Source organism: Ambystoma mexicanum, chromosome 1q, assembly GCF_040938575.1.
Source record: "Ambystoma mexicanum isolate Mex_15411 chromosome 1q, UKY_AmexF1_1, whole genome shotgun sequence".
Classification (NCBI taxonomy): Eukaryota; Metazoa; Chordata; class Amphibia; order Caudata; family Ambystomatidae; genus Ambystoma; species Ambystoma mexicanum.
The window spans coordinates 1,454,806,523-1,454,830,664 of NC_090922.1; the positions used below are offsets into that span (position 1 = coordinate 1,454,806,523).

General features: G+C 45.6%; 1 protein-coding gene across 4 annotated transcripts in view; it reads left to right on the forward strand.

The window, feature by feature from the left end:
* Positions 1 to 24,142, forward strand: part of BTBD19 (BTB domain containing 19) — a 1,265,487-nt gene that overhangs the window by 1,179,448 nt on the left and 61,897 nt on the right. For 3 of the 4 annotated variants that reach the window (XM_069642352.1, XM_069642353.1, XM_069642350.1), the window contains one exon: positions 8,481 to 8,549. The exons of the other annotated variant lie outside the window; for it this stretch is intronic. In XM_069642352.1, coding sequence (XP_069498453.1) covers positions 8,481 to 8,549 — 69 coding nt within the window. The remainder of the gene's footprint in view (positions 1 to 8,480; positions 8,550 to 24,142) is intronic. 4 annotated transcript variants of the gene reach the window in all.

A 24,142-nucleotide genomic window follows, 5' to 3' on the forward strand; every position in this document is an offset into this window, starting at 1 on the left:
TTTGGCCTTTTTATTTGAATACAATATGACTTTGGCATTCCGATTTGGGATGCTAGTGAATAAATGAGCAATTTCGTTTTGCACACTCTACATTCACTTGAATGGCAGAGTTTTAGAGTTACTTATTTTGGGATTATGGAGACCACCTCTTCTGTAAGGAAGTTAGGGGTTTCAGACAGGTAGAGTCACCCAAGTACTTTATTGACTATGATGGCTATAACACACTGGGTTTGAAATGTATTCATTTTGAATTCTAACAAAACTCATCTCGTGATCTTTTCTATATGGGAATTAATTGAATTAACTTTTATTAAATGTGCTAAGGGTCTACGCAGAACTCCACCCCCCGATCCCCCTCCACAATTAAATGGACAGGATTAAGGCAGGTAGTTCCCAACACCATTCAATTTAAATGGATAGGGAGTTTTCTATGTGGAATTAATTTAGTTATCTGTTTAGTCCATTATGATCAGGGTCTTCCCAGACTTGCCACCCCCACTGTTACGCTCACCTGATATCCCCAGAGGCGTCTGGAAGGCTCTGAGATCTGGAACCCCGGATGCGTGGTTGCCCAGTGCTGAATAATGAATCTGCAATTACAGATGGGAGGATTTGTAAAAGCTGTCTCTAGTGGGTGAATCTCCCACCTCCCTCTGACCAATTCCCTTCCCACTGAGTCTTTCTCACCTTAGTTATTTGTAGGGTGAGCTATCCGTCCTGCGTTTCTTGTGCAGCGGCACTTGACGTTTGTTGGCGAGCTGCCCGAGTTGCTTCGCTGGTGAAGTGCGCTTTCCTTGGGCCCAGGCCTGCTGTGACCCCAGCTCTGCTAATAGGCAGGTAGGTTTGTTTATTGTAAGTCTTTGTTCTGTTTATGGTGGGAATTAGTTAAAGTCTTTATCTCCTTTTTTCAGGTGCAAAGGTCTTGATGCTGGTGTGCCGGATGGAGGGGCACGTTTTTAGGTAAGCGAAAGCGTGAAGCGCGGTGCCTTTATTGTCTTTTAATCTAACCTGTGTTTTCCTCTTCTCCTCACAGGCCGCTCTGATGCTGCGAGTGGATGAGAGCGCGATGAACAAACTGGCCCTGGAATCCGTTAAGGTAAGGAAAGCGCTGTACGATTGTTCAATATTGCAAGCGAACCTGAACACGTCTCCTTTTCCTTTGCAGGATGTTGATGTGGTGCTCCGGATGGCAGCGCCACATAGCACGATGGAATTCAGATGAGACTAATGGAATGCAATGTTTTGGAAGTGCGCGCGTTATAATGTTGTTTTTCCTTTTCTCGTTAATGTAGGTCGCGATGTTCGAGCAGCAGCTATGGTAGCGGTTCGCCAGAAGTCCTTAAGCTAGTACTCACAGGTGAGTGATGTTTCATCTTCTCTCAGTTTCCACAGATTGCTCCCGGTTGAGATGCTGAGTGTTGGATGGTGAATTCTCAGGTAAGGCAGAATAACCTTGTTCTTGCAGGAAGTTGCTGAAGACCAGGAGCTGGACACGGTGAGCGTCACGCTGCTAGATGCAGAATAACGCGAAGCGTGTTCTGCAGCCTGGGTGTGGTTTTATATACCCCCTGTAAAATAATACCAGGTAAAGTAGTTCCAGGTCCCAGCCACACCCAAGAAACTAGACCGCATGGTTTGGTTCACAGGAACTGAGCCATGCGGTTGCATCCATGTTGAATTTAAAGGCCCATGTACATAAATGGGACCTAGTTTGAACAGCCCTTCCTTCCTACATATGAGCCTGGTGCCAAAGGCGCCAGGACTGATCCAGGAGCCTGTTTGCAGTGGTTTTAAGGCCCTCAGGGTTCTGGTGGGAGCCTGCATGTGGCACAACTTGTGCCCCCTCACAGTGGGCATGACACCCACCCACTAGTGGAAAGGGATTAAAGCAGGTAGCTCCCCACACAATTGATAGCTTTGGAATATATCTACTTACATGGGAGATCTCTGTTCTTATCTCAAGAGTCCCTTTCTGACCCTCTTTAAGGAATAGGTAGGCCGCTCACACCTCTGGTCTCTATTCACAACAAGGTCCCTCCAGTCAGATTATAGGCCTCTCTCTCAGATAGGGCTCCCAGCTTCTAGGCTAAAGTCTGCAGCAAGTGTCCCAGGGTCTCCTATCTGCTCTCCTGTCCTATCCTGCTCGCCTTCCTTCTGTCAGCTCTCAGTCGTTGTCAGTCTTCTCTCTTCTCTTTTTCCCCTTCTGTCTCCCACCTTTTACATTGAAAACTGATATTATATAGCACTGATGACACTTACATATTCTGAATATTCCCACGCTATGGAATGGACGTTTCTTTCTCCACATCCCAGAAATCCGCCTACTGCCAGTTGATGGGGAAAGGAGTTTAAAGGCCTGTATTATGGATAATGGGCGAAGAGGAAGATGCATTATTTCAAAATTACAGGTTTTTACATTGTTTTTTACTAAAAATCTCACATCTCTTTTCAGATAACTGCATAAACCTATATATTTTTAAATTCTACATTTTATGGCAAATCAGATAATACTCATTTCACTTCGGCATGCGATTCCTGGGAGGAGCTATAGTCTTTTGCAATTTCCTCCTGAGCTGAAATAGTGAGAAATATGCCACTTCGCTATCCATCCATTAATTTCGCATTCTATCAATTCACAAACTTTGAAATTACTCTGAATTATGAGAAGGTCAGGATCACAGTTTTCTTCCTAACTCAAAGTTTATACATCGCAGAAGATTAAGAGATACATAGAACTGATGGGCATTCTGTGATCTTTAATATGAGTCCTGGATGAGCTCACTGTGACGCATGGTTCTCCTGTTAGTAAGGAAGAAGGAGTCAAATGTTAATCAATAGCAATGCATACATATGGGAGGTCGTAATTTCATATTTCCAACAAGCCCTTCTGAGTTTCATTTCTCCCTGGTCACATGTGACCTGAACATCTGCTTGGCTCATGTTATTCCACTCTGCCATTAAGTGTCTGCAAAGGTCTCTGTTCGAAGCTAATGCACAGTTAATGGGGAGGCCTGACCTTAAAGGTAATTTCTGTTGGCCGTCTTATCTATAGTCTCTACAATTCGGATCTAATTCTTTATATTTCTTTGTATTTAAAACTGAAAACCAGGCCTGCTTTTTCTGGTGGGCCCAGCCCAAAGGTCTTAAGGTCAAAGTTTCAGAGGCACAGACCTTTCAGTTCAGTGGGGAAAACAAGCTACATGCATAATTCTAACATAATAGCATTTTAAATTGAAAAGATGTCTTCAACATGACATTTTGTATCGCATCTGGGCCTGCTTTGTTTAACTGCAATACAATATTTAAACAGATATAAGTTCACTTTTGGTCGTTTTCACCCATAGGCCACCATTAACATAGGAAGCTATTGTTCACTTTTCCAACAAGTAGGCCTTTCCATTTAAATGTCAGTTTATTTGTGGAAAGAAAGTGTCTTTTTCCGACATATGTCACTGGGCTTCACTTTTTAAATGTAAGGCGCAATTCCTCCTTTGTATTTTTCAAATGCACAGCATTTCAATGTATCTTTTCCCATGTGTACTGCTTCAGTTTTGAATCTGTCAAAATGTGCCTTTTCCTAGTTTACACAAAGTCAGCATCTGCACCACCACATGTCTTTTTTTTTTGGAATTCATTGGACACAGTTAGAAATATTTTAGTTCTGAGGCACGCTCTCCTTCAGATGAGTGCCTTTCCATTTTCACAAAGTTGAGGGAGGCCCATTTTTGTTCCTTCTCTAGGCCTTATGTCAGAAGTCAAAGGTTTGAACTGGCTTGCATCCTCCCATATGTATCAACATTAGCCAGCTTCATTCTGATAAAAGGGCCTTGCATGGCCTCTCAATCTCTGTCACTCTGGAGCTGTATTTTCACCCCCACAGTGTCCACTAAATGACTTGGAGTGATCATGTTACATACTCACAAGGCCTGAAACCAGCCCAGGCATAATCACTGCCAGCACATTCTTAGCAATAGAGCCTATGACCTCTGCATGGCCATACTGATGGATGCTCCACCAGCCCAATCGAAGTCTCCTCTGATTCTTCCCCACGCTAACATGCTCCGATTTTACACTCCAGCACTCAATGCACATTCCAATGCATGCATGGCAAATTAACACCACTCTCAAATGACATTAAGCATCAACATGCTACACATCTCCACCCACCCTATAGCCCCTATGAATGCACCCTCGCACTACATGTAAGGCACACCTGTGGATACAGATACCGTAGTTACCCTTGGCATGTACTCCATAGAAACACACATGTACACTGTATCCGGGTACTTATGAACTAAACACATCCACAAAACTGCAGGGTAAGCTTACATGTTCCATCTTTTCCCACTAACCAACCCCAGCTCATTCTTTTCAGATCTGCCAGAGTACCAACAGACCATACATATTGCAAAGGAACGTATTCTAAAACTTACTAACATAACACGACATGGGGAAAATACATGGATTGTCAAACTGGTCCTCTACTGGAAATGTCCAAAGTAGGAAAATACCACCATTGAAAAACTAGGAATATACTGGTGTAGGGCACACTGTGAATATAGTTGGTGTATTCTCAGGCTGTTCAAACTTGAATTATACTGAGGTCATGAAGAGATTATTAATCTGGGAATATAGTAGGATTTTACATATGTGATGTAAAGGTACTAGGCAAACTGGGAAAATACTATAATTGTCAGAAGTTTGCTGTCATGAATAAATTGATGTTCGGTGACTAGTGCAATGACCAGATTTTCCCTAGCTTGGTGGTTGTAGCAAAGAAAAAATGTGAACAGGTTTTATGGCTTCCACAATGTCCTTAATCTGGTGCAACTGCACCAGTGCTAAGAACAGACACATTTGGTCATCATGTTGGGGCTAAAATTAGGAATGCAGGTGCAATGGCCCAATTTGTGTTGGGCGGTCTTAGCAGTGGCAGAAAATCTTGGGGAGTGTTTGTGTGTGCGTCTTAGGTCTTCCCAGTGTATGCTGCTGTACCAGTGCGATGTAAGTTGTTTATTGCCCTTCTGTCATCTTTGGGGTCCTCGCTGCACTTGCTCTATGAGAAAGGGGGGTCATTAGTGTCACAATGGGAGAGGAATATACGATACCGGTGGTGCAGGTCATAAGTGCCCGGTTCCTGAGCGCCGATCTGATTTTATGGGTTTCATGGAGAGACCTGGGAATTTGTTACCCACAAGGAAGAGCCCAAATAAGATGGACTGAAGTATTTTGGGTCTGATTAGCCACTGATGTCTGAGAATAAGATGGGGCAAAAGAGGAGAGATTAGTCATGGCCCGATTAGTGTTGGGGTACTAATGGCTTGGCCTGTGACATCCTTTTGGGGGGGTTGTAAACCTAGTCTAAGGTGGTAGGAGATCTTAGAAGGGAGTCAGCTGGGAGAAGAGTGAAGTGGGCCTACAAATGCAAAACAACTGGCAACCCTGCACTCCTACCACTGGTCTCTTACAGACTGGTCCCATTTTACTAGTGATGGACCATGTGGTGACTACTCCATTAGACCCACTTTAACTATTTGGGGATAACTTTTTCCCATGAGGTAAGATATGTTTTGTAAGCTAATGTGACACAGTTGAGTGGACATCATAAAAGTGCTCACCAGTACCTTATCCTAATGCCCCATGACTAATAGGTCATTTAGGAGCTATTCTATGTCAGATTTCTCATGATAATTAGTTACTTTGTGAGCTACTAAGAATTAGCCATTTTTGCATTTTAGGGATAGTTAAACAAACATTAAAATATCCATCGGATGGATAGACATTTTGCTACTAGGACACTTTGAGAAATGACCGTGGGGGTAGGATTCTGTTAAGTATTTTCTAAGATATTGTATGTTACTTTCACTTGATTAGCAGTGTAAAGACTCACTCTAATCTAATAATAATAACCTATAGATTACCACCCTCTCTAACCCTTGATCTATGATTCACGACAGACTATTGTTATGGGGAAGATTGTGTTACCTGCAACATTTGAATCAAATTATTATGATAAAGGGTGATTGATTAAGCTTAGTTTATCGTTTTTAAATATTGGAACCACCCTAAGGATACACTGGGGCTCATTACGGGTCTAGTGGTAACCATGCTGGTGGTACCGGCGGGTTGAAGCCAGACCCGTAAATATTTACCAGCACCTGACTTCCCGGTGCCACTGGGAGATTACAATCCTGGTGGCCTGGAACATCAGGTAAAATGTTGTTCCCCATTCCCATAGAGTCCTATGCTTCATTGATGGAAGTGCTTCCTTGATGGGTCTGGCTACGGAGGCCGCTGTGTCCGGCAGGCAGACCTGTAATATGCCGGTTCAGAAACACTGGTGCTGGTAAGCTTACCGGCACCCTTGCTTCCGGACCATCAGGGTCTGAATGAGGCCCATTGTCTTTAATGGGTTCTTAATGAATATTTTCAGAATCTGTTAATTTTCAACACCCCTGAAGAAGAGAATAGTTTCTCGAAACACGTTGGGTTCTGCTGTTATTTGTTAGAGAATTTAAATATAAGTTTTATGACATTAAATTGAAAATGTAAATGAGTTTCTCATTATATCCGTTGGATGATTATTTATCAGTTACTATCGACATTTATATACTGATATTTACTACTATTGAAAAATGTTCAGTACCATTTGGCTTTTTAGGCCACAGATAGTGTGCAGGGGACGGGAGTTCCAAATGCTGGGAGCCTTTTCCCTTTTTCCCATTTTACTAGTGCACATTGCCATTTGTCTCTCGCTGTCTCCCTCTCCCTCTCTGCCATTTGTCTCTCGCTGTCTCCCTCTCCCTCTCTGCCATTTGTCTCTCGCTGTCTCCCTCTCCCTCTCCCTTTATGCCATTTGTCTCTTGCTCTCTCCCTCTCCCCCCAAATTGAAAACCAATAGCAGAAATTTCTTGGGGCAGGGACTTTAGAGTGGTGTACACCACAGGTTGTAGCTTTGGTGCCTTTGAAGGCTCTAATCCACCAAGAGAAGCATGGCCGTCCTTCTTTCCAGTAACGGCAGCAGAAGATACTATTGCTAGAGGTCCAGCAATATTTGAAACCGGCCATGATGTGCTGACCGGGCATAATGAAAACTACAATAATCTGCTTAGTGGGCATCATGTTCACTGGCAATGATGTGCTAAATGGATGTGCTCGAAACTGGCAATTTCCTTCTTGGTGATTATAATGTAATTGATTACTGGATATGATGTACACTGCTAAAAATGTACTAAATGGGAATGCTAGAAATTGACATGTGGATGTGCTAGCTGGATTCAAAGATACCTTTGTGTGTCCTCTGGTGGTATTGCCACTCTATGTATTAGGGGCTGCTTTCCATGATATGTTATATCTATATATGGTGTGCTATGTTATGTTAATAGATGTTTAAAGCCCAGAAATGTGCGCCCATGCTTACTGAAGAGCAAAAACACAACCAAACCAAGGACAGTGGGTGCCATAAATGTAATGCCTGAATAGTGAAGGGGTGACCGCCATATTTGTTTTGCTTGAAACTTTGTCTATTGACAAACAGGTGTGATGTGGAGTGTAGCCTCCAGCTAAAAGTGTACTGTGTCAGCTTGACAGTCGGAAGGCTTCGGACCAAATTCTAGAATGCTCTACGGGCCTCAGGGATACATCTAAAGTGTATCCGCTGCTTCGCGAGCAATTTGCGCAGTAGAGGCGGAGGTGTTCAAATCTGCTGATTGGAAGTAGCAACACGCCGCAGCATTGTAAGTTCACTGTAACCGCTGCACTGTGTTTTTATGGGGGGTATAGCAAGATGCTGCTCACAAGATCCATGTGGGATATGACGAAGACTATTCCTGCTTTTACTTTCCATGAAAAGGAGAGGAACCAAAATATTATCCCCAGCAGTTTATGGTTGAATCCCCTTCCTGACCACATTTGTCCCCTCAGTGACCATAGAGAGTTAATTATCCAACACTTTTCTCGACGTCAGAAAGGTGGGACTTTTTTCCCGTTATATTGGGCAGATGGTTAGGAAGGCCTCCACAAACAGTACCTCGGTTTTGGTGAAGTTCAAGTAAGGCTGTTCGATCTGATCCCATAATTGAGGGGTACCGCATTTTTCAGAAATTCGATGAATGAGAAATGAAAAGAAATCATTTGTGCGAAGCACTTAAGTCCTCCACAGAAAGGGTTGGGCCCAGAGTGGTGAAGCTGAAGATCACACAGTGAGAGCGGTGCAGGTCTGACTTATTCCGTTGATGAGACGTAGGCTCCTGGTTTCTATCCTCCGGAGTCCTTCATTGTATCTCACCTGTCTCTGGGGTTCTGCACTCTTGATGTCTGTGGCCCTCTCCCAATACTGCTCACCCTGCTAGAATCTACTAATGTTTCCACCGTGGACTCTCCAGGCTTTTTCAGGGTACTCCAGGAAATCATTGCCTCTTGAAGAAACCTTTGCTCCCACATCCTCATAATATCCACTAAGACTGTGTGTTGCTTTCCAGGCGGCCGTGACCTATGGACAGGATGACATGAAGAAGCAGTGCCTGTCTTGTATTGAAGGTGCCACTCAAGTAAGTGCCGGGCAGGGGTGTGGGAGCATGCATGCTCAGGAGTGTCTGCGCCTTGATACGGACATGTTTAGTAATAGTCCGCATTGGCTCTACTCGCTCATCAAAGGCAGGCGGTTCCAGGTGTCACTTGGATCCCACTCCCCAAAAACGAATCCTCACCCAAATGGGGTTCCACAGGGATTTGGACTTGCTCCATAGCTTGTCAACGTCTGCAAGATGTCATTTGCTGCACTTCTGGTATCCTTTAAGACTCTATTCCATCTGTACACAGGTTACTCTCAGATCCTACTCCACTTAAAAATTAAATGTCAAATACCTTTGTGTCAAACCTCTGCCCGACCAAGGACAGCACGTGATGACCGACAGCTTTATGCACATTTATGAACCTACAACTGTAATCTTGATCTTTGGTCAGGTCCCCACACTAGTGCCCTATTTTTCCGAGCCAACCTCTCTTGGTACCCACTGGCTCCGGCCAAATCAGTCTGGGCTTTGGGGGTGATTTTTGATTCTGAGTTTGCCTTCTAGTCTCAGATGCTGGGACCAAGAGTGTGCTCAACACTGTAGGTTAAGAAAAATTCTGCCTTTTCTTGGAATTGTTGGGTGTCCTGACCCACGTTTGAGCTATCATGCTGCAACATTTGGTGCTGCGGGTTTAAGAAATCCAAGATGGCCAAAAAGCCCACATGTGCGCCAGAATCCAGGAGAACCACGCAGTTTGTGCATACACCAAAATGGCTGCCTAACTTGCCACCCACCAGTGCGAGCATGATGGGCCAGGGTGCCATGAGTGGAATGGGTGCCAAAGGCAAAAAAGCAGCGCCTGTTAGCTCAAAAACGCTTTAAAATTACTTTTGGTTTCTCTGAATGCCAGCTCAAAATGCCTATTTTCAAACATTGTAACACATCCAAAAATCTCACTGAACACCAGCGGACATCTGCAGAATGAAGTATGTGTGCATACAAAATCTGGGAAGATGAAGAGCCCAAAACAATGTTCATAACAAAACTGGTTGAGCTATGCATGTCAGCAGCCTAACTGAAACTGGATTAAAACCACCAAAATCGAAATGTTTAAATTAACTGAGTGACCTACTTTTGAGTGTCACATAGTTTGTAACTGTTAAAATGTCATAGTTTTGAACTTAGAATCAGCATTCTAGCTGCATATGTAAAAACTGTATTGACTTAAACTGGGGAACAAAAAGTGACATTTTAGCTGAAACCTGGCTTAATGAAACTGAATTCTGCCTGACATCTACCCCCACAGGAGTTAAAACCTGCTCAGCCACTCTTCCCCTTGCCAAAAGGAGTTGTCACCTCTCTGATTAGATTGGGGAGGTGAACAAAGGCCTGTCCTGGACTCAGGCAAATGTTATATTGGGGGCGTCGTAAAAGTGGCTTCCTCTTGGGAGAAGTGGGAGGAGAAGTGCCCCTGGGAGCCACCCGAGCTGGAGGCGGGGACAGGCAGAAGCTTCCCTCATGTGCTTTGGAACCTCAACCACACCCATCTGGGCCAGAGCATAATTTTAAAAAGATAGATAACTCAAAGTGCGGACTTGTCAGAATTATATAGGTAATATCATTATTTTTGTGATTTTTCTGTGAACATTTTGAGATGCGTTAGGACCCTGTGGTGTATTCTGGGGGGTTGCTAGCGGAAAATAGGGTCTCACTCCAAATGTCTGCATGTTAAAAATCTGACACTTCATCAATTAATGTCCATACTCCTTGCGCGCATGTATGTAAATTTGGGTAAATGTCCGATATTGCAAAACCAGTTAAAAAGCGTCATTTTTGAATGCAAGCCCCCAGGAAGATCAGAGGCGGACAAGCATGGACCATAAGGAATACATAAAGTAGAGAGGGGCAGGCTTAGCTAGGCCCAGGCACACACCCATTTTCAAAAGACATAAAAAGAGCCACTGGAAGCTAGAGAGGACATTCAAATCCAGTTGCTGCGGAGCGTTTTGCCGGACCACACAACACCCAGAAGATACCAGTTCTAGACTGACTCCAGCTACATACTCCAGAACCTAGAACTTATACTTTAGAACCTAAATCAGAGGCCTAAAACCACAAGCTCAGTGCTCTGCAGCAGGCCTCAAATCATTGCAAGCTACTCACAGCCGGGCGAGCTGCTTGAATCCCTTGCCAAGAACTTTTGCCAGGACCAGTGCAGAGATCCAGGAGCCGTGCAGAGACCGCTGTATCCGGAGAGACCGACCAGAGATCCAGAGTGACCCAGACCGCTGTGAGCAGAACCAGAGAGCTGACCCAGATCACTGTGAAGTGCTGAGACCAGAACCGGAGTCCAGTCCAAAACCTGACCAGATCCGTGGCGAGGCCTATTTCAAATTTATATTGTGAGTACCTAGCAGAACTGTGCATAACCAATCTCTTAGTTAAATAATCTAATCCAAACTATTTTAACCTAAGTAGATTTGCCTCCTAGAAGTTGTCACTTGTCATTTTGTAAAGCTGCACCACTGTCATTTGTCAATTCTGAAGCTGCAAGCTGTCACCTGTCATTTTGAGTTTACTTTAAATCGGAAAAACGACCTTTTCAAAATCGTTCATATCTCTGGAAACGATTCACGCACTCGCGAATTTTACCGCGATTTGCGATTTGGTTAAAAATCCAGCCACGTGTAACCATCAGCAGTCATTTCTTTCCTTGCTAAAAATTTGTTGGCCTCTTAATCACCATCTCTGAATCATTGCTAAAGTGAGCCTGAACTCATCCCAAGTATCTCTCACTCACCCTGAACCTCCTAAAGGGAATTAAAAGCAGTTTCAGCATATTTCTCACTTCATTGCCACCACATTCAAAGCACTTGGGCCTGTGTTTTAAAACTCATACCGGTTTTCTCTAAGCTTGCTGGGGGGGGGAACTGAATTTCGTATTGTATTTGATTGCATTCCTGAGAACTGTGTGCTCCTCTTTCCATCTCCTTCAATTTCTTACATTGCATAGGGGAGGGGGGCGAATTGCCAGAGAAAAAGTGATTATCTTATCTTTTGCTAAAATCATATCAAGTATTTCTGTACTGCATTTTATTCCTCATTGCTTTTCCCTTGAAATCATAAAAGTATTTTTGCTGCCTTATCCATCCTACACCCACTCCTCATTGATTATAAAGAAGTGTGCTAGTGTCAGATTACCCATTGTTGATTAACATTATATTTATAAGGGCGATATCGATTATTAATTTACTATAAAAGCGTGGTATCTATATTTTGTTTTATTTCTCAAATAAACCTTTTGAACTTGCAAAACAAAACTACTTCTTGGCTCTGTAGGGTCAGGGGGATTCTAAGAGAGGGGTGTTATATAGGGGTAGTCATCCAGAACTCATGAACTGGACATAAAGATATATCAATAAGGGTTTCCATTCAGTATCCCAGACTAGGCATTGACTTAGCTGTAGTGTTGAATTGAATCTTCTTACAAATTGGGGGCTCGTAGCCGGGGATTCCTGATTAGGTCTATCACTTGTGCAGATTAATACAGTGTGCTAACTGACAAGATACATACATCCGGTCGGATCACCATGCTGTGTTAAGCTGTAAAGCACTCCTCAAAAGGACGCTCTAAGGGAAAGGTCTGTTTTGCAAAAATAAAATACAAACTTCTGTAAGTCAGGAAGGAACTCAAATTCCAGAATGACGACCTTGGTAGATATGAAAATAGCCAGAGAGCACTTCTTACATAAGCTATTTGTGAGAGGTGAGTGGACTCATCAGGACCAGACGGTCTGGTTGCAGGCAATCGCACCCCAGATCACTGAAACAGGGTCAGATACATGGAGAGACCAGGGTCCCTTACATGTGGCCCTGAGTGAACTATATATGGCCCCTAAGGCCAAGGATGAGCACAACAAGATTGCCAGGGTAGCGGCATATTTATATTTACATATGGGAGCCATGCAGGACAAATGTGCTGAAGGCCAAGATCTGGCGAGTAGGCAACTGCTGGCATTACAGAAGGCCCAATCTGATCTAGACTCTTCTGAGCAGAGGCTGCACAGAAGCCAGGAGTCCGAAAATGAGAGTAGACAGTACATCATTAAAATAAAGAAGGATATGGATATCCTGCAACAGGAAAAGACGGACCAGGATACCAGAATTCTGGCTTTGCAGAAGGAGCACCAAGACAGTCTGGACTCCTTACTGCAGAGCCAGAAAAAGCTGGAGCAACAGATCAATTTCAACAGGGCATGCACAGAGCAGGTAGCCACCCTGCAAATCCAACTAGACAGAGAGAAAGAGGAAAGCAATAAATTGATTTTGAAAGACCTGGATACCCAGGCAGAGTTTGATGAAGAACACCAGAAAGCTGGTGCCTTCCAAAGGCAAAGGGACGACCTGGCGGCACAGATGCAGATGCTTAGTCAGGAAAGGGATACCTTAGGCCAGGAAGTCCGCCACTTAAAAAGGAACATGGAAGAAAATCACCTCGCCCTCCAGGGACTGGGTGACCTCCAAAAAGAAATCCAGAACTTGTTAGAGCACACCAGGAGGGGGGAGGATGCTCTGGCAAGAAAGGAGCAGGCCAATAGGTCCACAGCTCAGGAGGTAACCCTCCTGCAGCAGCGACTGGCCCAGTACTCTAGGACCAATCAGGATGCACAGAGAGAAAATGAGGCTCTCTGTCAGCACAATGATAGGCTTCAGCAACAGGTAGCGATGCAGGAGAGACTGATAGTCTAGTAAGGCCTTAACTGAGTAACTGAAAGCGCAGGCACTTGCATTGCAACAGGGAGCAGGGGCGGATAGAGACCAGGTTCGCTGGGAGAGGGAGACTCCTGAGCATAACCTCAGGAGCCCTAGTACCAGAGGCCTTCATATCTCTCAGTCCCTGGACTCTGCCAACCCCATGTCCCCTGGCGCACATGAGCACCGGGCCACAGGGATGGCAGATTACTATCCAACCAGAAGTATGGGGCTCATAGGCCAGTACCTCCCAGGAATGGAGGGGCGGGCATCCGGGTATGGGCACCCAAGCACAGTGCAATTTAGTGGGGAACCCCAGGAGAGTAGGCCCATTAAGGGCATCCTGAAAACTTCTGCCCAGTTAGGTCAGTGGGGAAGGGGGTCCCCATCAAATCCTGTCAGCAAGGAGGAATCTGAAGACTCCTCTGAACGGCGCAGGACACAGGAGACCAGGTCCCCACATTCTGCCAGCCATTCCCAGGCTCGCAGAATCCGGGAAAACCTGGAAGATCAGACAGGAACCTCTGGGAGCAGTGCCTCTGAGTCAGAGGATGAATGGGCCAGGGTTACCCGAACCAAAAAGGCCAATAAGGCAAAAAAGGGCCTTGCTTAAGGACCCATTGAAGCAAATAAAGGCAATAAGGAGTGTTATCACGCCTTATCATAAGAACGCCAAGTATTCTGTTTGGGAGTACTTAGAGTTGTTTGAGCAAATGATGGAGACTTTTCATTTGAAGGACAGCCAAAGCTGTATTCAATATGTAAAGTGGACCTTCTCACCAGAGTACTCCAGTTTCTTTGCGGGGCTGGAGGACCAAAATCATTCAAGGTGGTCCACATACAGGGCGGCCATCTTGAAACGTTTTTCTGTGCACAGAAATCCCCAAGAGGCTCGCAAGGCAGCCTACAATTTGCAATGTGGGGAGGATCAGGCCCCACAAGAGTTTGTGCAAGAATTAAAGCGTGCTTTTGCGCAGACCACCAGAAGGGTGCGCACAGACAGCAAAGAGTTTGTCAATACATTTTTCCATGCTCTCCCTAAATATATAATGACCCAGCACGTGAGAGATTTTCATGAGAAAAGATCTTTAGACTGGGTCATTGAACAGGCTACCCGGATCTATGAGGTGCAGAAGCCTATCGAAAATAAAAATAACGCGCCGAAAAACCCCAAAACCAACAGCACCCCTGCTGCTGCCAAGGTGGCAGAGGTCAAGGTTGCCCCCGTTTTAGATTTGGAGATGGGGGTGCCTAAAAACCTGCCTGCACCAAATAATTCACAGCCCAGAAGGCTCTCGGGCCAGTCACAGACAGGGAGTCGGGGAGGTGGTCCCACAAATGGGGTCCCCCGCTCCCCTGACTATGTAAGTCCCCGCTATAAGGGAAACCGACCAATCCTGGGTTATGTGTGGACTCCTCCAACCCAAGGGGGGGGTATCCGGCCAAGCACCTAACCCAGGGAACTTCCCTCCCAACTTCCCACAGGAGGGCAGAAATTCTCCAAATCCTGGGCAGAACTTTTTCCCCAAGTATCCACCCAATTTCCAACCCCAAAACCATCCATCCTTCTTTCCCCAATTCCCTGAGCCCAGACAACCTAATCCGGGAGAGGGGAGGCCAAGGGTGGAGGGGTACCAAAATCTTCCCAACCAGGGGTACTACCAGAGAAGGGATAGCTACCCTTCCCGGGATCAGCCCAGGGGAGAAAATAGAGCCCCGTATCAGCCTGAGCGGGTTTCACAACTTGAGCGCCATGTCCAAAATATGGCACGAGATCTGGGTCACATACTGAGGGCTCAACAGAACCCTCAGATGAGCATGCCACCGCAGAATGCCCCAAACTCGGGACCTGGTGCTCCAGAACAATGACGGGGACAGCACCCTGATAACCCACCGGTTCCCAGGGAGGAGGCACAAGGGGAAGGGGGGTGTAAAGCCTTGGAGGAAGCTTCCTTCCCAACTTGTAAACAGCCCCTGGAAAAACAGGAACCGGAAACAAAATTTCCTGCCCCTGAAAGCCTGCCTCCCAAGGAGCAGAGGGGAGGTAGGAGAAACAAAGGACCCAAACAGACCCACTTTGTGGAGGAGGTACAGGTCTTCCAATTTGAGGGAGAGGGATCCTCAGAAGATCCTGGGAAAAGGATCTTCTCCTTCAGAGATGGGGGAACTCCTCCCAAAGAAAAATGGGTCCCAAGGGATTCCAATCCAGACTGGGGAGATATGAAGACTGAGCTACCGCCGCCCATCATCTCATCCCAGAACCCACAATACCGAAATCCCCTGGTTCAAACCCATCCTGGTGACTGCCACCAAAAAGGGGGGGGCGGCCCAGAACCGGAACCAGGGGAACCCACAATGGCTCTGATCTCCAGTTGCCAACTTTTTCTTTCAGATTCCCAAGACTCTCCACAGAATTCTGCCCAAATCTCTTTGCAAGCAATGTCCAAAACCAGAAAGTTAGCCCACCAGTTGTCCAAAAATGTGCATTATCTGTGCCCCCTTGAGGAGAAGGAGGGAAGATACTATGCCCCGGTACAAGTACAGGGGCAGGGTACAATTTTGGCACTGGTGGACACTGGATCCCAAGCTACCCTTCTGTCCAAAAGGGCCTTTTAGGAACTAAATGCAGGAAGGGGGGAGAATTAGAAGGGGGGAGAATTACCGTATTCCTCTCACCTCTCTTCCTGGACAACTGCAGAACTTTGACGGGAAGGAGATTCCCATTGAGGTGACTGCAGACTTGGACATTAAAATTGGGCGACACAAGGTGAAACACCCGGTCCTAGTAGTGACTCCAGAGGGCACCCCTTGTTTACTAGGGAATGACCTCCTGAGAAGGTTGTCACCCCTAATAGATTGTGTAAACAAGGTCCTCTGGACCCAGACTAGCCGACCAATAAAATTAAAACAGAGTGTCAACCATGTTAGTTTAAACGGCACCTGCCACATGGTTGAACAAAAATCTGACCAAGTAGAATTTCACTTCCAGAACAACCAAATTCCAGACGTGACAGTAATAGCAGTAGGACAACAGACTTGTGATGGGGGGTCCTCTCTATTTCTGAAAATCAACCTTCCTTCCAGTTTAAGGTGGTATTCCACACTGGAAGGAAACACCCTGAAATTCTTTACTAATCCACAATCAGAAACTCCCACTCCTATAGTCCAGAAAGATGTGAAATCAGCTCAGAGCTTGGCTGATATTCAGCAAATTGGAGACCAGTTGTTCATCCCTGTCCAGTTAAATGATGGGAAGGACTCTGTTCTCGCTCGAGTGTGTGTGAACAACGGTAAGAGCTTCATCAGCGAAGCCATGTTCCGCCAACTCCCAAAAGATCCAGCCATTCCCACATTCAAACTGATAGACAAATAGGAAATGGACCTGGAAGCACCTAATTCCAAACATCTCCTGCCAAGCAGGTGTATGCTCAAAATCTCCATTGGCAACAAGAGCATAGTCCATAATTGTTGGGTCGTGCGAGACATCACTGCCGCATTTTACTTAGGCAGTGACATTCTCAATCGCTTTGCCATTAGTTTGGACCAAATAAACTTCAAAGCTTGGTGCCGATCAGCGGATAATCCCATGGGCTTTGATGATCCAGAAAAAGCATTTAGGTCAGCTCAATTGCTACCTTATGCAGTTGAAATTCAGATCAAAGAGGAAGTCACCATCCCAGAAAGGACCCGACAATTCTCCCTGGAAGTGAAAGTTAAGAGGACAACATTTGAAAAACCCTGATGCTTACATACATCTAAACGCTTCTCTCCAACAGCAAGGGTTGGGGGTAAACCCAACTCCATTAGTCAACATAGAACATGACACCATTCTAATAGAGGTGGATAACAGCGACTTAAAGAGTATTACTCTAGCCGCAGGCACCATTATTGGAATGGCGGTTGATGACTGACATTTTTCCATCGATTTAGGAAATGAACTGTTAGGACCAATCCCCAAGAACTGTTTTGACAGTGACAGTGACAATACAACACCAGACAGTATTTTTACCCGGCATGGGGGGAACTTCCTGGTGTACACTTCCTGCCCCTATGGTAAGGAAGATGTGACTTGTGACTTCAGGAGGGATGAGGTGATTTTCCAGGTCCATGAGGGTTGCCTTTCCCACCTGAGGCCTCCAGTCCAAATCAGCACTCTGACCAGGGACTTCTCCACCCAGCTGGAGGAGGCCTCTGAGATAGCCAAACCAGAAGTCTTTCCAGGCTTCAGGCAGATGGTGGAAGAGAGAGTCAACCTAGCTGATGCCTGTGTGACTCTGGAACAGAAGCAAAAGTTGAAACAAGTTTTCTTGGATTTCCAAGATCTCTTTGCGGTAGACTCATATGACTGTGGTTGCACTGACATCCACACAACAACAATCCCCACGGACCCTGGCATGACTCCAGTGTTTGTGAAGCAATATCGCTTGCCTCTCGCATCAATGGAATCCCTTACTGAAATAATTAAGAACCTGGAGTCCCGGGGAATAATCCGTCCAGTTCACAGCACCTTCAATAACCCTGTGCTGGGAATATTGAAGCCAAACGGCCAGTGGAGACTCTGTGCCGACCTCAGGGAGCTCAACAAACGGGTCCATACTTCCCGATGGCCTCTGCCCTACATTGACCAAGGGCTGGCCCAGATCCAGGGTTCACAGGTATTCACTGCAATAGACCTGACCAATGGATACTGGACTGTGCCTGTCAGTAGGGAGGACCAATACAAGCTGGCTTTTACCTTTGGGGGCCAGCAGTGCACATGGAACCGGACTCCCTTCGGATACCTCAACTCCGGCAATGAATTCAACATTTTCCTACACAAGGCCATGCCCGACCTGGGTGCAAGGGGTAACCTGGCTTATGTAGATGATGTCCTCATCAAAAGTTCATCTGTGGAGGAACACATAGCGGAGATCCGTTATGTTCTGACGCAGTTGAGGGCTGCCGGAGCAAAACTTTCCTTTCAGAAAGCACAGTGGTGTAGAACTCCTCAGGGTCTCTGTCCCCAAGAAAAGAAAGTGGAAGCACTCCAGAAACTGAAAGACCCCACAACTCTGCGGGAACTAAGACGCCTCCTTCGACCGACTAATTACAGCAGAAAGTTAATTGAAGGCTACGCAGAGATCACTAGACCCCTGATTCATCTCTTGAAGGGGGGGTCAAGTGGGAATGGGGTCCAGAACAATCCGAGGCGGTAAGACAACTCAAAAGAAGCCTCTCACAAGCGCCTTGCCTAGCTTACCCTGTCAGAAACAAGGAGTTCTTCCTGGAGACGGGGTTCCCTAATACGTGCTTGACGGCAGTATTATACCAAAAGCAGGACAAGGTCAATAAAGTAATCTCCTATGCGAGCAAAACTTTATCCTCTGTGGAGGAAAAATTCAACGATTGTGAGAAGGCACTCCTGGCAACGGTGTGGGAATTGAAGAATTACCGCCCGTTTATCCTGGTGGAACACATCATACTGGAGACTCCACACCAGCCTCTGCAGTATCTCCAAAGTGACAGAATCCGGGCCGGAAATGTGAGTAATTCCCGAATTACTTCCTGGATTCTGTCAATGCAAGGCTTTCCTGTGGAAGTCAGATATGGCCAAAACAAGAAGAGTCCCCTCGCGCAAGGTCTGGCTGACTTGCATGATTGTGCCGGAGAAAACTGTCTCGAGGACGAAAGTCTAAAAATCAAGGACAACATGGAGTCATACCTTAATTCCCCACACAAAGTCTTTGAAGAAGACAAGTGTGAGGGAATGCCCACTGTCTATGTGGATGGATGCTCTTACCATGTTGACAACGACGGGGAAAAAGAACTGGTGGCTGGCGTAGGGAATGCATGGGTGAAGGAGTTCCCAGAACCCTCCGCTGGATACAAAATTGGTCCCCGAAGTAGTCAGGTGGCAGAGTTGATGGCTGTGCATCAGGCCATCCTCACTGCTGTCCAACATCAACTCCACGAACTGGTCATAATCACTGATTCGGATTATGTACGGAACGGGTTCGTGGAGCACCTGGTTAATTGGAAAACCAGAGGCATGTTATGTGCTAATAACAAATCCTTGAAACATGGGAAGTTAATCCAAAACATTGATGATCTGGTCACATCGAATGGGATGACCATCTACTGGAAAAAGATCAAGGGTCATTCCAAAGTAGAGGGACCAGACAAAACTGGAAATGACTTAGCTGATCAGCTGGCCAAAACCGGGGCCATCCAAGGGGATCTAATCGAAATAGAGTCCCTGTTGGGGGAATCCAGGTCACTGCTATCACTAGGTCCCAGACAAGTGCTCACAATGATCTTTCAACTGCACAATGGAGTAAGGAGACCCCTGATGCTGATTTAATTACAGCTCAGAAGGGGGATCCAATTATTGGTAAGTTTTACCAACACCTTGAGGGCCCTGAGAACTTTCCCCTGACGGATACCGATTACATTGGGAAAGAGGACCTAAGAGTGTTGATGAAATGTCCAAAAATGTTCCGAATCCAAGACAGTTTGTTGGTAAGGAAATCCCAAGCTGGCCATGATCAGTGGGTGTTTCCTACCTCATTCCGAGGCCTGATGTTAAGTCACGCCCATGATGCGGCCACTGCCGGTCATAGGGTGTTTCACACAACACTGGAAATCTTAAGAGAAGTTGCATACTGGCCACACATGGGGCAGTACCTCGACCAATACTTGAAGGGGTGTCTTGTGTGTGCACAATTTCAGCCAACATCCCTCACACACCGGGCACCTCTCCAAAAGAGGGGAATAACACTGCCATGGTCAGATTTGCAAATCGACTTTGTAGGCCCTGTGATTCGCTCATCTAGAGGAAACAAGTACATGTTGACAGTTACATGCTTGTTTACCAAGTGGGTGGAATGTCTCCCAGCCCCAAACTGCAAGGCAGAAACAGCAGCTGCCCTGATGATTAACCACATCTTTTCCCGTTTTGGTCTACCTCAAAGGATTGAGTCAGACAGGTGTAGCCACTTCACCAGTGAAATAATGACAAAGATGTGGGAGCTACTGGGGGTTAAAAGGAAGCTACACATTGCTTACAGGCAAGCTTCTTCTGGAGCAGTGGAGAGATATAACCGAACCATTGTGAGCATATTAAAGAAGTTTGTGGCAGATTCTGGGCCAAGTTGGGATATCCGATTACCTCTGGTCCTAATGGTCATCAGATCTACCCCTTCCTCTGCAACCAAAATGTCACCATTTGAGTTGATGACTGGACGCAAGATGGTGCTTCCCCAGCATTTACTCTACAGAACCCAAGAGCAAACGTTGATAAATGCCTCCACAACTCATGAGTATGTGGAGAATTTAAGGAAACACCTTCACCATGCTTTTGCCTATGCTCAGCACAATCTAGAAAGATCAGCCGAGAGCATGAAGACCCACTATGATTTAAAAACTACCCGAAAGGAATATAAGGTGGGTGATCGGGTCTATCTATACAATTTCCAAAGGAACCAGGCCAAACAGCGAAAATGTTTGCCTACATGGAAGGGACCGTTTGAAATTATAGACAAAATCTCCCCTGTGGCCTACAAGATCCGCATCCCCAAAGGCGGTTTGGCAGAGGGGGAAGACAAGTGGGTCCATATAAACCAGTTGAAGTGTTGCCATCCCAGGCACACTTTGCAGCAACTGGAGGAGTCCTCTGTAATCCCAGAGGGTACCGCTCCAGAGTAATTCAATTCCAACCCTAAAATATCCTACATATAGCCTATCAAATTCTGTGTTTCTCAAGTTTGTGTTCCTGTCGCTTAATTAAAAAAAATGTGCATGTTCATATCTGTTGAGTTCTAAAATATATATGCCACCCCACTATATAAATGGTGGGGGAGAAATGTCCATGAATAGGTATTGCCGCTTTGCTTTATCCTAGGAGAGATGAAACCATGGAGACTGACCAAGGAGGACGACCGGGGACCGGGAGCAGAGACCCGAGGGGCCCGGGGTACCGCCCAATATTCCCATCAGGACCGGCGAGGAGAACCGATCGATCCAACTGGATGGGGGAAAAGATGCTGAACTGTGCCATTTGCAGAATTGGAAGAAGATTATGCGGACATACCAGTGTGTGGGTCAAAACCTTCTGTGCACCCGACTCCCCATCGACTCAAATTCAAAGTGCAGTCGCGTGGGGGGGCCTTGTTGGGTGTCCTGACCCACGTTTGAGCTATCATGCTGCAACATTTGGTGCTGTGGGCTTAAAAAATCCAAGATGGCCAAAAAGCCCACATGTGCGCCAGAATCCAGGAGAACCACGCAGTTTGCGCGTACACCAAAATGGCTGCCTAACTTGCCACCCACCAGTGCGAGCATGATGGGCCAGGGTGCCATGAGTGGAATGGGTGCCAAAGGCAAAACAGCAGCGCCTGTTAGCTCAAAAACGCTTTATAATTACCTTTGGTTTCTCTGAATGCCAGCTCAAAATGCCTATTTTCAAACATTGCAACACATCCAAAAATCTCACTGAACACCAGCGGACATCTGCAGAATGAAGTATGTGTGCATACAAAATCTGGGAAGATGAAGAGCCCAAAACAATGTTCATAACAAAACTGGCTGAGCTATGCATGTCAGCAGCCTAACTGAAACTGGATTAAAACCACCAAAATCGAAATGTTTAAATTAACTGAGTGACCTACTTTTGAGTGTCACATAGTTTGTAACTGTTAAAATGTCATAGTTTTGAACTTAGAATCAGCATTCTAGCTGCATATGTAAAAATTGTATTGACTTAAACTGGGGAACAAAAAGTGACATTTTAGCTGAAACCTGGCTTAATGAAACTGAATTCTGCCTGACATCTACCCCAACAGGAGTTAAAACGTGCTCAGCCACTCTTCCCCTTGCCAAAAGGAGTTGTCACCTCTCTGATTAGATTAGGGGTGGAGCAGCTGGGGACTACAGGGAGGTGAACAAAGGCCTGTCCTGGGCTCAGGCAAATGTTATATTGGGGGCGTCGTAAAAGTGGCTTCCTCTTGGGAGAAGTGGGAGGAGAAGTGCCTCTGGGAGCCACCCGAGCTGGAGGCGGGGACAGGCAGAAGCTTCCCCCATGTGCTTTGGAACCTAAACCACACCAACCTGGGCCAGAGCATAATTTTAAAAAGATAGATAACTCAAAGTGCGGACTTGTCAGAATTATATAAGTAATATCATTATTTTTGTGATTTTTCTGTGAACATTTTGAGATGCGTTAGGACCCTGTGGTGCATTCTGGGGGGTTGCTAGCGGAAAATAGGGTCTCACTCCAAATGTCTGCATGTTAAAAATCTGACACTTCATCAATTAATGTCCATACTCCTTGCGCGCATGTGTGTAAATTTGGGTAAATGTCCGATATTGCAAAACCAGTTAAAAAGCGCAAAATGTTGTAATTTTTGAATGCAAGCCCCCAGGAAGATCAGAGGCGGACAAGCATGGACCATAAGGAATACATAAATTAGAGAGGGGCAGGCTTAGCTAGGCCCAGGCACACACCCATTTTCAAAAGACATAAAAAAAGCCACTGGACGCTAGAGAGGACATTCAAATCCAGTTGCTGCGGAGCGTTTTGCCGGACCACACAACACCCAGAAGATACCAGTTCCAGACTGACTCCAGCTACATACTCCAGAACCTAGAACTTATACTTTAGAACCTAAATCAGAGGCCTAAAACCACAAGCTGAGTTCTCTGCAGCAGGCCTCAAATCATTGCAAGCTACTCACAGCCGGGTGAGCTGCTTGAATCCCTTGCCAAGAACTTTTGCCAGGACCAGTGCAGAGATCCAGGAGCCGTGCAGAGACCGCTGTATCCGGAGAGACCAGACCAGAGATCCAGAGTGACCCAGACCACTGTGAGCAGAACCAGGGAGCTGACCCAGATCACTGTGAAGTGCTGAGACCAGAACCGGAGTCCAGTCCAAAACCTGACCAGATCCGTGGCAAGGCCTATTTCAAATTTATATTGTGAGTACCTAGCAGAACTGTGCAGAACCAATCTCTTAGTTAAATAATCTAATCCAAACTATTTTAACCTAAGTAGAACTGCCTCCTAGAAGTTGTCACTTGTCATTTTGTAAAGCTGCACCACTGTCATTTGTCAATTCTGAAGCTGCAAGCTGTCACCTGTTATTTTGAGTTTACTTTAAATCCGAAAAACAACCTTTACAAAATCGTTCATATCTCTGGAACCGTTTGGGCTACGAACTTGGTTTAACTTTCCTCTGAAAGCTTAGAATCCAGGCTTTCCAACAAGCCTAGAACCGCCTTCCTTATACTTTTTCCGCAATCACGATTCATGCACTCGCAAATTTTACCGCGATTTGTGATTTGGTTAAAAATCCAGCCACGTGTAACCATCAGCAGTCATTTCTTTCCTTGCTAAAAATTTGTTGGCCTCTTAATCACCATCTCTGAATCATTGCTAAAGTGAGCCTGAACTCATCCCAAGTATCTCTCACTCACCCTGAACCTCCTAAAGGGAATTAAAAGCAGTTTCAGCATATTTCTCACTTCATTGCCACCACATTCAAAGCACTTGGGCCTGTGTTTTAAAACTCATACCGGTTTTCTCTAAGCTTGCTGGGGGGGAACTGAATTTCGTATTGTATTTGATTGCATTCCTGAGAACTGTGTGCTCCTCTTTCCATCTCCTTCCATTTCTTACATTGCATAGGGGATGGGGGTGAATTGCCAGAGAAAAAGTGATTATCTTATCTTTTGCTAAAATCATATCAAGTATTTCTGTACTGCATTTTATTCCTCATTGCTTTTCCCTTGAAATCATAAAAGTATTTTTGCTGCCTTATCCATCCTACACCCACTCCTCATTGATTATAAAGAAGTGTGCTAGTGTCAGATTACCCATTGTTGATTAACATTATATTTATAAGG